The following is a 15,107-nucleotide window of genomic DNA, read 5'->3' as shown; positions in this document are numbered from 1 at the left end:
AAATTCCCATTACAAAAACCGAATCTGCTTTTCGAATTCTAACAATTCTAGAGTTTAATAAAAAGAAGAGTCATATTGCATTCCTCCATATAAATTCATTAAAAGAGAACAAAAACAGAGCATTCTATATCTGCACCATATTCATGAATTATGATAAGCTAATACTAAAACTTGAATTATGATTTCTTGCTCTCCTTGCGGCTCAAGCAATCAATACATTCGTCCACTGTGTTTGAGACGCCGGCCGAGAATCCCCAACACGGTGAAAGCCAGAAGTGGACTAACGTCTAAGGTATCGAAAATCGGCGGAATTATGTTCCTGAACAGGTTCAAATAAGGAGCACAGAGATCCCTAATTGCCGGAAGGGGCTGCTGGTCCCAAGGAATGTTAGGGAACCAACTGAGCAAAACCCTAACGATCAAAACCGCACTGTAAATTTTAAGCCACTTAGCTAAACCTGCCGCCGCCGCCACCGTCAATGGGGTGTTGAGATATCTGCTTGGGTGGTCCTTCAAGGAAGCGAAGAAGAGTAGGCCTATGGTGGAAAGTGCGTTAGGGTTCTGAGAGATCGTTTTGAGAGTAAAATTTTGGATAATTTTGGTGAGGATAATGGTGGCGGAGAGGGCTAAGGAGAAGGACTGAGTTGGGATTTGGGGGGATTTGCAAGGTATTGTTGGGGATGGAGAAACGGAAGCTAAAGTGGTAAATTTGAGGGTTTTCGTGTTGGGCTTTGAGGGTATAATGGGAAGAAACGGGGGAAGGAAACTGGGTTTGGAGGTGAAGGTTCGGGAATTAGAGTTTCGTGAAGGGAGGTAGATTGAAGCTCGGAGAAGGAGGGTTTGGCTGAGTAACAACATGTTTGGTAAGTCATTTTTTTTTCTGGAGAAACAGACGGAAAGAGAAAGAAGGGCTTGAGATTACGAGGAAGGGAAGTGTTGTCACTGCCGAAGACTTATATTATCCATTTTATTCTGAGTGGACTTTCGAGTTAGAAGGCTTTCGTTTTCCTTTGACTATCTTACAAACACTGTAAAATTAACTATTTTTATTCTCTAGGGTGATTTATTTTTAATTTTATTCGCGCAACGTGGAGATTTTTCTTTCTTAAAATTAAAATTAAAATAAATAAATAATAAAACATATGAAAAAACACAAATTTAAAAATCTTTCTTGCTTTTTTCCCTGCGGTCAGCTTATTTTATTTTTTTAGTAACAATTTGTATTTTTTTTGGTATTCTAATATATTATCATGTGCGTCACACCCGAAAGTTTATCTATATAAAAAATTACAATGTAAAAATAAATTACATATTGGTATTATATAAACAATTAAAATTAAAATACATATTAATTGAATTTTATATTAATATGTAAAATTAGTTTCATATATAAAATATATTAAATTAATACAAAACTATTTTTACTAAGAATACCAATGAATAAAATATGAGGGTGTTGAAATTTTTTTTATTTTTATTTATAGTTTTATGTATTGTACACATTTCTTTACCCATACACAAATAATATCTCAAATTTATCTTCATTCTCATCTTGTCAATATTTAATGGGTACAAGTTATTTTTTTATTCATAATTTTTTAAAAAATTAATTTTTTTAAATTTTTATTTAAACATTTCTGTAAAATTTTTATAAATATATATTTTTATAATTAATCTAAAATAAATTTTATATATTATTAAATAAAAAATTTAATTTATTAAATATATATAAATATATTTAATACAAATATGAGTATGAGAGGGATACTATATTATCTTTGTACCCATATTCAATAAAAAATTTAAAATTATATATATCTTTATCCCCATCATCAAGATTTAATACCCATCTTCACAATAAAAAAAAAAAAATTTCATCAAGTTTGGATAAAATTGATATTTCTAATATTTGTATTTTAAAATTAATAAAAAATAAAACTTAAAAAAAAAGTAATTCAATGAAAAATTTAATTATTTTTTATTATCAAATAAATCCATTTTAATAAAAGTCATTCAATTCAATTAAAATTTTTAATTTTAAATTTAATAAACTTTATTAATAATAAAAATATTCAAAATGAAAAATTATAAATATAGTGAATAATAATGGTCATTTTGTTAGTTCAAAAGTTTTTAGTATCCGTGTTTATATATATTATAGAAAAATAATTATAAAATATAAATATATAAGCTTAAGTAATAAGTGGTTTTAACCATTTAATTTCATATCATAAAATATTTACTTTATTTTGTGAAATTAAGATATTTCATACAAAAAAACTTAATTACAAAGTGAAAATTTTTATTGTAATAAATTAAAATATGAAAGATGTATAACTATTTTTTAATATACCTATAAAAATTGCTAATTAAAAGAGATACAAATGGATTTGAATGATTGATTTACTATAATTTGAACCCAAAAATCCCTCATAACTTCGAAATCGAGAAACCATGATTATAAACAAAAAGCAAACCATGCATGTGATATGACTGAAATGGTTCAGAGAAAACAAAATTTTTATTTGAACAATTTACCATATTTATCGTGTAAATTACTTGGATAACCTCTTACTTGTCACCTAAAAAACAGAGTACATATATTTCATTTCCAAGCCCAAATGCATGTTTTGAACAAAACTCAAGAATCGTTTACCATTAAAAAGAATTGCATCAAAGTGGTTTTGTTGCCAAGCCATTGAAATGAATGATGAAGAAGAAACTGGCATCGTTTCTTTTAAACCTTTTTCAATTCCCCTGCTCTAAGATGTATCTCAATCTGGGATTCACTTTCAGATAATGACAGTGGCAAGTTGGAGCACTTGGATTTTGGCGTTGCTCAAATATTTCAGCTCTCCAATGCACAAATTAAATGGTTCGTGCAATGGAAGTTGATGGTTTTTATGGTCAAGTACTGGGGTTGACACTGGGAAAGGAACAAAGTCAAGTGCCTGGGGACAAAGTAATCTCATGAGCAATCTTCCTAAAAGCTAACTTACAAATCTTTTCAGTCAAATTCCAATCTATCTTTTTAGCTCAATTCACTTAAGTTGACTAACTACATAATTGACAATTATCAACAAACATTAGAATAGAAATAGGAACAAAAATGTAAACGAGTGAGAGGGAGGAAGAATTTGCTATGTTTCAGTTTCTGTGTCAAGCATTTTTGGAAGGATGTTCAATCTTCAACATATCATATGCGAGCTGCAGGCCTCATGATTTGGTCAAGATTGGCAACGCTTGATTGAATTTGTTTTTACCAGATGAGTACATGATTAACAGAAGAAAAGAAAAATAAAACAAATTAACCAAAGAAAAAAAAAGGAAAGAAAGTGACCAAATTATATCAACACAAGGGAAATAATTGAGGGCGTAAGAAGGGCAAGTACATAAAATAAGCCTCTATCAACTTTTCCTTCGGTGTGATTTCCATGATGATCTTCTTCAGCATTTTCAGAGGACCTACCATGACCCCCCATTGAACCACTGGACGTGACCCTAGGCAGAACCCTCGTCGCTTAGTCTTGTTCCCCAGCCGTATGGTGCTTCCCTTCCTCCTCCGCAGCCGCCTCCGCCCCCGGCACCACCCCACCAACAGTGTTGAATTTGGAAACATTGGTATGGTTATGGAACCTCTCTTCAGCATCCTTTCAAAAAAAAACCGTTGTGCTAAGTGTGTCTAGTCAATTTGCCCTTAATTTCTTATATACTGACTGTAAAGATAGAGCGAGGTTTAGTAATCATGATGGTCATAATGGCAGCAATTATAACAATCATGATGCTGAAGCCATGATGCTAAAAAGTAGAATAAAAAATTGTCTTTAGGGAGGGTTTTTATTCTATTCTTTAATCTTGAGGCTTGTGGTAGTAATGATTAGAAGAGATGGGGGCTCCTGATCAAGCTTCAAAAGAGTTCAAAGAAAACTAGTAGGTGAGAGGTATCAATCACCAAGGAATCAATCATGCCTTATCACACGTTTGTCCAGGAAAAATAAAAGAGACAGGGTCTTCTTATTCTCTAGTTTCCTCTTTGTTGAACTTTCACTTGAGGTGGTTAGAACTTTAACCTTTTGTCATCATTTTTTATCAATCTTTCCAATTGGGCTTCTTCCCAGGGCTGGGGAGTGGGCTTTAGATTATTTTGGATCCCCAGAGCAGGTAGCTGTTGGATGCTGCTGCCAATTCTAAAGTACTGGATTTTTAAAACCTTGTATAACAATGTTTTGTCCCAGGCGCTTGTGCGACTCTACTTGGGTCATTTTCTTGTCATTCGTAATTTAGAGTGGCCTGATGACGAGAAAAAGATAAGAAAATCAGGAAATAAAAAATCACTGTAAAGTTGATTTCAAATACACATACGGGGTCGTTTGCAAAATCAAAAGAATATAATGAGTAATTTTGTAAACCAAATGAACAATTCAGTGATAACCACGACTTCTGTTCAAACAACTAAAGTCTAAAAAGGAAGACATAACTTCGAATCATCATATTCAAGAATAAGAATCAAAAGAAAATGAAGGGAAGAAACAAACTTCATTCTCGTCTCGACCTTAATTTCAAGACTCAATTCCGTGGAAAAATTATGAAACATTTAAAAAGTACGCATAAATATATGTTAGAACACTGAACAAGCAACAAATTTTGATTTGATAAATTGGTTAATAATACAGTGTCAGATTTAATTAACTGTCATGAGAGTTAATAAACTCATGACCACCAAATCCAATCATAAAACGTTGACTCTAGCACGGCGGATGAACTCACACCAAAGTCCCAAGTGGAGCCTATGAGCTTGAATTAACACATTCATTTTGTGGATAGACTAATGTGAGAAGAATTTTCCTCCGTTTCACACCATGTCACCATTCATCGAATAGAAAGATGAATACTTGGCTTTCACTTGATGTTATCGTTTAGAAACACAGCCATGAAAATAATTAATATAGCGTGGAAAACCAAATGCTTGAAGATAGAATCATATAAACCTTATCTCCTTTTATCTTTTTCCCAATTCTGGAATAAGAAATTTCTTGCGTGGAAGTGAAGTGTTGTTTGACGTATGACATGTTTGTACTCATTCAGCTTGAGCCGTTTTCTATGTAACAAAAATATCCTCGGACAAGTAGCTGTGACTTCTTATGTAAGCACCTGGTTTTGTTAATAATTATTATCTACTGCACACATTCTTTGGGGCTTTTTTTTTTTTTTTTTTTTTTTTTGGGGGGGGGGGGGGAGGTGGGGAGGAGTACTACTTCAATCCTGTTGCCAAAACACTCAGGCTCTTCAAGCATGTTTAAAGTGAATGGCAACCTTTGGTAAAAGCAATGAAAGCCAATCCAAGGTAAGGCACATTGGCCGTCCATTCAAATCTTTTCCTTGAAGGGTCAAAGGGTTCAAGGTTTTAAGGCTCAAAAACAATTGTCAGTGGGCTATATTACCCACTCTTTAATTATAGCCTTTTTCTTTAAAAAAAATCCCTTTTATTTAAATAAAAAAGGGAAAAAAAAGGGGTGATTGACGATTCATTTTACACGTAAAACACTAATTTAATGATAAAACAAACGCAACCACGACGTGATAAAAAATCCCTCTTGGCTACCAACCATTCTTTCAACTCTTTAATTCTCAAATAAAATATGAATCGGGACGAAAGAAGAGTACAGTAAGCCCAAAGCAGCGGATACAGAAAAGGCAAACTTTTTTTTTTTTCATATCTCTATATATCTGTCATAAGGATTCGATTCAGCTGCTGAAACAGTAACAAAATCTATGGGAATAGATGCCAAACACACTACCACCCATACTACTACCATTCTCCACGCATTGTTCCTCATCTTAGCTTACCATAGATGGATCATCAATCAGTCTCTGCAGTGCCATCATTGTTGTTGGTGTATTTCTTTGAAGCCGGGTACTTGATAGCATTGAGTTCAACTTTGCGCAGAGCAGCTTTCCCCAGATCAATGCCACATATATCAGAAAGCCTGACAAGGTAGAGTAGAACATCAGAGAGCTCTTCACCAAGGTGCGCTTTTTCTTCTTCTTTCCAATCAGGCAATCCTTTTGGGACCTCTCCCTTCCACTGAAATATCTCAGACAGTTCTCCCACTTCACCCACCTATATGTGTCATCACAAAATATTCAAAACAAAAAAATAAAAGTTACACTGTATATCACAGTTTAGCCGTTTCAGTGAACAAGAATCATGAAACATTTAAAAGCATGTCTAATTACCGTCCGTTAATGAATATTCCTCTGTCCCAAAAAATTTGTCACGCAAGAAAAAGGTAATAATTTCTTGTGCTTGACAACAAAAAGAGGGTTGAGGGTTGGGGGGATTGGGGGAAGCAAGGCCCACTTACAAAGGTTCAACCAAGTTTTGTACACAGACAGACCAAAAGCAATTAATATTTCTTTTAATCCAACTGGTTTAAGCTGTATTTTGTTTGGTCAAATCTCCCCATATAGAAAAGCGACAAAAAACTAGAACAGCAACAAATATAATCTATACTGGTCAAACCTGACCTTCAATCTTTCTTGTCTCACAGAAATATAGAGAAAAATTATCATGAAAAGCTAATGTTCAAAGACAAACTTTAAAAATAAACAAAAAAAAAAGCATAAGAAACGATAAGGAGAACGAGAAAAGATAATACATAAGAGAGGAGTAATCCTAATGAAGTTTTGCTTTGGGATAGCCTATATAGAGGGATAAGCATACCAGGGCCAAAAGCAGATTTCTAGGGCTGTGAAATTGATCCCAGTCCCTTTCCTTGGCAAAGTTAGCCATTTTCTGTTTAAGAAGATCAAGACTCACACTTTGATCACCTTCCTCAACTCCTGTCATCTTTCTAAGTGGCTATAGTTAGCCCCTTTTGTCTAAATGGAAAAGAAAAAGATGCTAGAGGAGAAAGAAAGGAATAAGAAAAGATGGATGAAGCTTGAAACTTTAGAGAGATATATAAGAGTAGAGAGAGACGACCAAGTGCAGTTTATTGGAAGGAAGCTACAAACCTATAAAAATGAGTGGGAAAGGAAGCCTAGAAGACAAACGGATGTTCTAATGTGGAAAGAAGTTTTAGTGAATTTAATTCTTAGGTTGTCTTTTCTCCTAATTCGGTAAAACTATAGGCTTCGTATACATTTATCTCTCTACTCATACAATGTACAGATACAAGAGTAATTTAGCTGGGGAGGGCACGTACAGCAGGCTTACATGCTGTTGACATCCCAGATGCCACGTGCTAGAAGCACACATGGATTCTCCCCTCCATCCTTGGGCAGCCTCAACTCTTTGTATGGACCACATGCTTACTGTTCTTCTTCCTCTTCTTATTCATTACTTTCATGGCTTGTTTTTTTTGGCAGGAAATTAAACTGGTGTTCCTTTCCTTCCTGGCACTGGGAATTTCTGCCCCTCCATAGCTCCAGGAACAAGGTCAGATGTCAAGAATCAACTCTGGAGTGAACCTGGGCAGAATTGAATTTATTGCCTTCTGTTTCTCTTTGGCCAAATTAATAGAGAAATAATTAACTTTCCTGACATACCATAAAATCCAATCCTATTTAAGAATGTAATCCGACAGGGGTTGAGTGGGTGCCAGCTCCACCTGTTAATTATAGGGTAATTTCCATTTCCATTACACCAATGACTGAATGAGAGAAAGAAACACAATAATACCAAGTACAAGTTATGAGTTTACAATCAAGCAAACTATAATTATCAATTATATCCTAAAGTTTTAAAAAATTTTAAACTATTTTTTAATTAATTTTTTAATTTATTAGGTATAAAAATTCAATAAATTATGTATTTATCAAAAATAAATATTCAAAATTTTGAAAATTGAGATAAAAAATAATTAAATAATTTTACTTAAAAAATGAATATAAAAAAATATGGAGAATTTTTTTAACTTCCCATAATGAAAAAAAATCACTTTATTTAAAATTGCTAGGTAATCATGATGCCAACTAAGTTCCCATAAGCTTTCAATTGGGCTTTTTTTTTTTTAATCGGATTGTTTTATATTATTTATTTATTTATGCAACATAGTTTTTTGTTTTATAAAATGATTAAAAGGGGAGCTTCTAAACAAATACCATGATTAGATTTTTTATTTTTGGACTTCTTGCACATGCCAATATGTATATTTATTGCATTAATTATTCTGATTAGAAAAAAAAATTGCATTTTGCTTGATAAATTTGTCTTCACTTTCTTTTTAAATGCCAAAAAGGACAAAAAAATTCTTGTTACAGCGGGATTGCAAATGTTAGAAAGTTCGGTGAAACATTAATTTTACATTATCGTTTGTAGCAAGAATCTTTCATTTTCAAGAAACATGATTTACCGAATACTTTACATAGTAAGATTTCTTTTACCATATGAAATACTATAACATTTAACATTTAATACGGAGTTTGGCAGCCAATTCCGTATCTAAGCAGTTTTTCTTTCATGGTAAATGAGAGGCAAACTCTTAGAAGATGCGACAGTCCTGACTGAGAAGACCAGATCTTGTGGAACTGACGGGGGGCCACCGCAAAACAGGGTAAATTTTTTCTTCTTCTTCTTCTTCTTTTCTTTTTTTAACCGTCTCTATTTGGTATATCTTTAATCATTTAGGGTTAGATTTATTTTATGATGGATGGTAAATTAGGAGGGCAATATGTATTTAACTAATTAAGCCGAAGTAAAGGCTACAATAAGTAAAAGTTGACCCTAAAAACTTGAGCCATTATTCTGGACTTTTGTGAGCATTCCCACTACCCATCTGTATTCTTATGACGAAGGTGATTTGAATCCATATAGGAGAGTGAGCTTTAGGAGCAAAAGTAGCCTTTATCTTGTTTGTCCTTGGAAATTTGCCAAATGGATGTTACCAGGAACTCACTTTCAAGTCTCACATTTTCTTTAAAAATTTCTGAAAAGTATGTCATCATTATAAAATTGAAACAAAAGTTCATTTGTTTTCATGCAAAATTTAGTTCCTGCAGGGTTATAGAATGAGAAAGGAGTCACATGATGATGTTAGGTTTTGTCAGCCTCAAATTAGAATCTCTCATGTAGCTAGAACAGACAAACAAATCTGTGTACCTTATGTTAATTTACTTGATTTGCAAGTTACAATGACTTTATTCCTTTCGGTGATAACAGTTTGATCAGACAGTGAAGGGAAGGTTTTAATCCGCGTCAGACTTCTGACATTTCTTTACAAAGTCTATATGGCTAACTTTGTAAAGCTATAGGCCAAGGCTCAAAAGGTCACTGTAGATTTCATGGAATGACGAAGGAGTCTTGTCTTGATACCAGGAAATAAATGACCAGCTTAGAATTCAGAAACAGGTGTCTTATGAGGTTTTTTTTCGTCTGCTATATTTGTCATATTGTGTTTTGGGTGAAATATTGAAGATTTCCATTCTATCCGAATCTTGAGTCATCGGACTCATAGCCTCGGACCCAGTTTTGTTTGATATATATCAATATAGTTTTAAACTTATTATCTGTTTGTATATTTGTGTTTAGATAGATTCTGTCGTTGCTGCATATCTGCTTTATATATTGTTTAACTGAAGCCTCACTCTAGGCATGTCAATTTTGAATGAATATATATGCACTTCAGCTGTCTATTTTTAGGTGTTACGAATGAGATTTTCTTTATTAAATCCTGCAAACCATAGCCCCTAGGCCCAGAAAAAATGATAATTATTGTGTACAATTATCAAGTTGTGTTTAGAATATTATGTTTGTAACAGAGGGAAAGAAAGAGAGAGAGTTTCGCCTTCCTGCTGGGCATTGTCCATAAATCTGGGCGGACAAACAACTGTGATGGCGGGCCCTGCCTGACTTCTAGCCAATATTTCTTGTTCACCGTCCATATAAAAAAAAACCAAAAAGAATTTCTTTGGCATAAATAATTAATGTGAGAGTGTAATTCTTAATTTCAGTTGGAGCATCTTCAACAAGGTTACAGATAATGCAGAGAGCTAGTTTTTTTTTTTTTTTTCAAATAAACCAACTCAAATGAGCTTGAAAATAAATTAGTAAGTCTACTTGACCTATGATTGAGCTTGTAATTTTCCAAATTGTATACATAACTTGAGTTTGGCAGACCAATGGTTTAAGACAAAATGAAATAAAAGAACCAAAACATAGGCACTGGGATTAGCAGCAATCCAATCTTCCAAGACAAAGAATTTGTGGTGCTTTTGCCGTTGTGCTTGAAAATGTCATGTATAACTTACTATTCCCAACGCGGGAGTGGTGCGGACAGCATGGCGCAGCTGCTTCAATTAATTAATCAGCCTAAAGCTACTCTAATGATGCCTTCGATATATATTTATGCTTTTAGATAAGTAGGGAAAGATTAAGTCTATACTTTCTTTTAATACTATTAGGGATATGTCCAAATTTTGTTTGAACCCAACTCTAGCGATCTTAAAACGCACTCCTCAATTTCTGTATGATACATTCAGGATTTGATTTTTAGAGTGCTCTTTATTATTAGAAGGTAGATATCAATAACTAATCTCAAGTCATCCATCTATAAGATTTCCTTTTCTTCGATTGATTTTAAACAAAATTTTCTTCTGAGTATCTTATCTTTTTAACAATAGAACGAAACCTACCAAGTTGCATAAAACCAATCAGTCTCGCGCACTCATCTCATTTCCTACATTTGTTTATTTGCCTAGTATCACGGGTCTTGGCACCCTTAAAGATTAACATTTTTTTTTTCATATCTAGGGAGAATCCTGTTGCTTTGCCATGATAAAATCAGGTTCTCTATATATTTTAAAGCATAACCCTTTTTTTCAACATAGTTGGTTTGATCGAACGGATAAAGATTCTTGGATTGGATTGACATGCTTTAACAGAGAGATACACTTCCGGCTGGGCCTTGTTAAATTCATTGTCTGTGGCTATTGCCAATCTTTTTTCCAAGTTCCAGACAATTAGACACTCATCCTTTCTGGTAGAAAGTCACTAAAACCTTTTTGGTAGTCACTTTCAATATAAAATCGATATAGCAGACCGAAAGTGAACTGTCAACATCAAATCACAAACAATCTTAGGAATTTCAAAGAACCCTTTGTACAAGTGTGGGCTTGGAATTCGACACTGATCTAAAATCCCGGGGGTTACAGAAACAAAGTAGTGGTTAAAAGTTGAATTTGAAACAAATTGAAGAGGAGAGTTGTTGACCGATCCCATCCAGAGTCTTAAAACTTGTCTTTGTCGGTATCTGATGAGTTGGTCATTGGACCTGGTCGTGAAGCAACCTATCTAAGCAAAGGTCATGGTCAACTAGAACTCTTTGGTAAAAGACAAAAGATTTAGGTTTAAAAGATGTTAATAAGAGGAAAATTAAGAAATATATTCACAAGTTTGGTGACAACAGCAAATCTGATGCAAGCAGATTGGCTTATTTTATGAACTGAAGTTTGGTGGCTAATTACAGAGGAATGAGCTTTACCGATATCAAGTTACGGGCTAGATTGATATGAACTGTCACTCTTCTGGTTGAAGAAGTCAGCTAGTCATCGAGGTTTAGACTTTAAGACGTTAGAGGTGGTGATGGATAATGGGCTTGGTTGGGGGGTCTTTGGACAATAGGATTTAAAGTTGTTGAAGTTTCATGTCAGTTTTCGTAACTATTACTGAACTAGGAATCGTAACAAAGTATGAGTTTAAAGAGTATGACACATTAAGGTTCAAGATTCTAGAATTTTCTCTTGAACTAGCTCGTTATTGTAGATAAAAGGAAAATAGGCTTCAAATTCAGGTTGAATCGTTGGTTAGCTTTTATATACCAATTTAACTTTTTTTTTTCCCATTAAATGGATCATGCGTCCATGATTTCAGAGAACCAATCCTGGGTTTAGTTATAAGGAAGCGATTGGGAATTGCTATAATTTATGGGCCTAAATTTGGGTAATCTCAAGTACAAAAAAGATGCACCATCTCTTCGTTTTAACAGTCATTTATAGCAAGCAATATTTGCTCTGTTTTAAAACTGATTTGGATCTAATCATGGAACTCGAAAACAAACTCTGGCCACCCTTAACGTTTATTGGTCCTTTTCTTTGGCATTTCGTTGGCTGATTTTGCAGCTTTTCACAGAAAACAATGCCCCTGAACTACGGAAATCAGGATGACTACTTCAGCTTTTTGTGCGGACAACACTTCATTTTCAGGTGCCATTCCTTGATGAAGATTGATCAAGGATACAAGAATCACGATAAAAGATTTTAAGGGTCCATTAATTGTGTTCACGTACGTTCCTCCGTTCCTAATATTGTTATCAGATCCAAGCAACCAATTCCGTGTTTCTCTCTGTGATTAATAGCCCTTCCCTTACAGTTTTCCCCGATCAAGCAACCAAGTCCATGTTTTTCTCTTGCTGTCCATCTCTTTCTGATTTTTCTTCATCTTCTAGTGATGTATGGCCTTAACTTGGGTTTATGATGGCTGATGAAAACTGGATATAAACTTATAAGCCTTAAGCCGGATCAAGGATCTTTGTTGTTTACTTCGAATTAATTTGATTGATTTCCACTAGTCTACTCGGCCATTTTTAATAAACGGCTCCTCATCAAATTTCATAAGCCCATGTAGTATAAATCGTGGAGAAGAATCACAGATTGAACTTTCTAACTTGTTGTAGTTAAGTAAAGGATCCACTTATATCCATTTTTTATGGTTTAATTTTTGGGTTTATATTTGATGTATTGATAATATATATTTTATACACTTTTAATCAACTAAATATTATCAACTTACTAATGAAAATTTTTAAAAATTTAAAAGCCCTCAAAAGATAAATATCTTTAAATTTTATTTAAAAAAATTAATTAATGTTGTGATTTGATGAACGAAAAAAAAAAAAAAAGCAACATGATATGGAATTCATTTCCTTTATTACACTGGAGGAATTTGCAACAAAAAAGCTAGCAATAAAAGAGAAAAATATTGAATAAATTGAAAGGGAAGGAGATGATGAGATGGCAGGCTTGAGAGATCAGATTGAAGAGATTTCTCCGGTTGTCACTACTTGTGGAAAAATGGATGTTCTGATACATTCATACTTACTTTTTGGGTCGGGTACAACAATCCTCTGTTACGGGCTGGATATTAATGGGTCAAATGTTATTGGGCTTTAATGATGCGTTGTCCTATTTCATATTAATGTTGGGTTGTTTTACTGCATGTAAGGCCTGTGCTTTAGTAAGGCCTTTTATGTTGCTCAATTTTGTTTTTTCAGATGGAAAAGTAGCAAGCGGGTGTGTGCTATGTCTCTTGAGAATCTAGGATTTTAATTGTCAAGTCGTTAATCAGTACAAAAAAGAGAGCGATGATCATTCGGCTATGCAATTATGGAATCAATTCCTCTTCCCCTTTTCTTCTTCTTCTTCCTTGTTAATTTTTTTCCTCTCTAATTTATTTTTGTTTCTTCTATGATGACATATTTCTGTTAGACAAATTTTGGTTTGCATCATCTTCCATTAATGATTGTTTAAGGTCGAATGTGGTGGTCCTCCATCAAAAGTTGTTGAAGGTTAAATGTGGTGGTCGGAGTGGTGGCTAGTTGTGGTTGACATGGATCACATTGGTAGCTAAGGTGTTTTTGGGTTAAATTATTTAAATCAAAGCAAGATTTTCCCTTCACCTAATATTTATAGTTGTAATTATGACTTTGTATACTATTTCTGATTCAAAATATTCACTTTTACAAAGTTTAAACTCCCAAGTTTGAAGAGTCTATCAAAGTTCAAAAATAGATTTGAGTAAAATTAATTTAAAGATTTTAAGTTTTGATTAAGTTTTTTTAGAAAGTGAAAAAAAAAATTTACCTTTACCAAACTAAACAATTAAAATTTAAAGATATTTATTTTAAATGCTTTTAAATTTTTAAAATTTTTTATTAATAAAGTGATGACATTTAATTTATTAATAATTAATATATAAAATATATACACCGCCCGTGTATCAAATATAATCCTTTAATTTTTTTCAATGACCAAAATTGCAAAATCTCATCAATTCAGAACTTGTGAGATTGCTGAACCAGCAAGTTGTTCAGCTGTTGTGCCTCTTTACATATGGGAAGGCCAAGCAGGAGAGGGAAGAGATTGACCCTGGATCTTGATCTTTAATTGGAAGGGTAAGTTTTCCTTTTGTACTGCAGATGTCTGTTTTCTTGCTATAGATTTAACTTCTCTAGTCGTCAAGCAAAAGTAATCTTCGCAAATTGCAATAAATTGTAATTAGATCATTTCCCTCAATTAAATCGGTTTGGTCCCAATTAAATCTTGTAATAATAATCAATTGTTCAAGGATATCTTATATGTATAATTGTTGATGATGAAAATGAGGAACTCTTAGTTCTAGTAAAAGAAAATAGTTTGGTTGGAGCTCAGCCTTTGCAAGATATATAAATGACAGATGTGGGAGTCGACTCCAGTTAAATTCTTTAACGAACAAGCCAGAAAAGAGTGAGAGACTAATGAAGTGAAGTAGAGCATACAAGCAGGGATAATGAAATTAACACAATGTCTTCATTCTTCAATATAATTTTCACCTACAAGACACAAAAAATAATAAAATAAACTTGGCACAAAGCCAACGCAGAAGGAAACCAAACCTCTGAAATATCAGTTAAAAAAACCACATTGCAATTAGGGTTGTGCACTAGAATTTAAAACTGTGCTGGAATTTTGTCATGCTGATTTGGACTTTAGAGGTGATGATTCATGAATGTGCAGCTAAGCGTGCTAACCAGAGGCATAGCCCCACAAAAGCATTAGGGTATTGTTTACTGGAACTCTATGTGAAATGGTCACCAGAATATTCTCACAACTGCAAGAAAGCCAAATGCAATCAAGCATATAAATGTTGGTGGGTCTTGCTTGTTTCTGCACACTGAGAAAATGGGCCCTCCCCCTTCCTCATGAGTTTCGGGCTTCTTTGTTAGTTTCAGTTCTGCCATTTTTTTTTTTGCAATTGAATGAATTCAAATATAAAAGTTGCCCATGTGAATTTTTGTTAGCTTATGTTTTAATATTTGGGGCCACTGCCACATGCAAACTTGCAGAGGCAG

The 15,107-nt window shown here is 33.6% G+C and overlaps 2 protein-coding genes, 1 long non-coding RNA gene and 1 pseudogene across 4 annotated transcripts; 1 reads left to right on the top strand and 3 right to left on the bottom strand.

Moving 5' to 3' along the window:
* Positions 1 to 53: 53 nt before the first annotated feature.
* LOC149512857 (ylmG homolog protein 1-1, chloroplastic pseudogene) lies at positions 54 to 1,102 on the bottom strand (annotated as a pseudogene). Its single transcript, XR_016331314.1, has one exon. The product of XR_016331314.1 is annotated as a ylmG homolog protein 1-1, chloroplastic pseudogene (transcript).
* Positions 1,103 to 3,222: 2,120 nt separating this feature from the next.
* Positions 3,223 to 4,372, bottom strand: LOC149512856 (uncharacterized). Its single transcript, XM_089750394.1, has one exon. It carries the CDS (start codon positions 3,647 to 3,649, stop codon positions 3,350 to 3,352), a length of 300 nt encoding a protein of 99 aa, XP_089606520.1. The 5' UTR covers positions 3,650 to 4,372; the 3' UTR covers positions 3,223 to 3,349.
* Positions 4,373 to 5,608: 1,236 nt separating this feature from the next.
* LOC111305468 (uncharacterized) lies at positions 5,609 to 7,001 on the bottom strand. The gene is made up of 2 exons (XM_022903042.2): positions 6,725 to 7,001; positions 5,609 to 6,121 (listed from the first exon to the last, which is right to left on the bottom strand). Exons 1-2 carry the CDS (start codon positions 6,848 to 6,850, stop codon positions 5,861 to 5,863), a joined length of 387 nt encoding a protein of 128 aa, XP_022758777.1. The 5' UTR covers positions 6,851 to 7,001; the 3' UTR covers positions 5,609 to 5,860.
* Positions 7,002 to 7,756: 755 nt separating this feature from the next.
* Positions 7,757 to 9,512, top strand: LOC149512855 (uncharacterized). The gene is made up of 2 exons (XR_016331292.1): positions 7,757 to 8,558; positions 9,164 to 9,512. It is a non-coding gene; the product is annotated as an uncharacterized LOC149512855 (long non-coding RNA).
* The last annotated feature ends 5,595 nt before the right edge of the window (positions 9,513 to 15,107 follow it).

The sequence above is a fragment of the Durio zibethinus genome, chromosome 21 (genome assembly GCF_047325235.1).
Source record: "Durio zibethinus cultivar Kanyao isolate XHJ-2024 chromosome 21, ASM4732523v1, whole genome shotgun sequence".
Classification (NCBI taxonomy): Eukaryota; Viridiplantae; Streptophyta; class Magnoliopsida; order Malvales; family Malvaceae; genus Durio; species Durio zibethinus.
The sequence above is the reverse complement of the archived record's forward strand: the minus strand, read 5'-3'. Positions and strand labels throughout refer to the sequence as shown.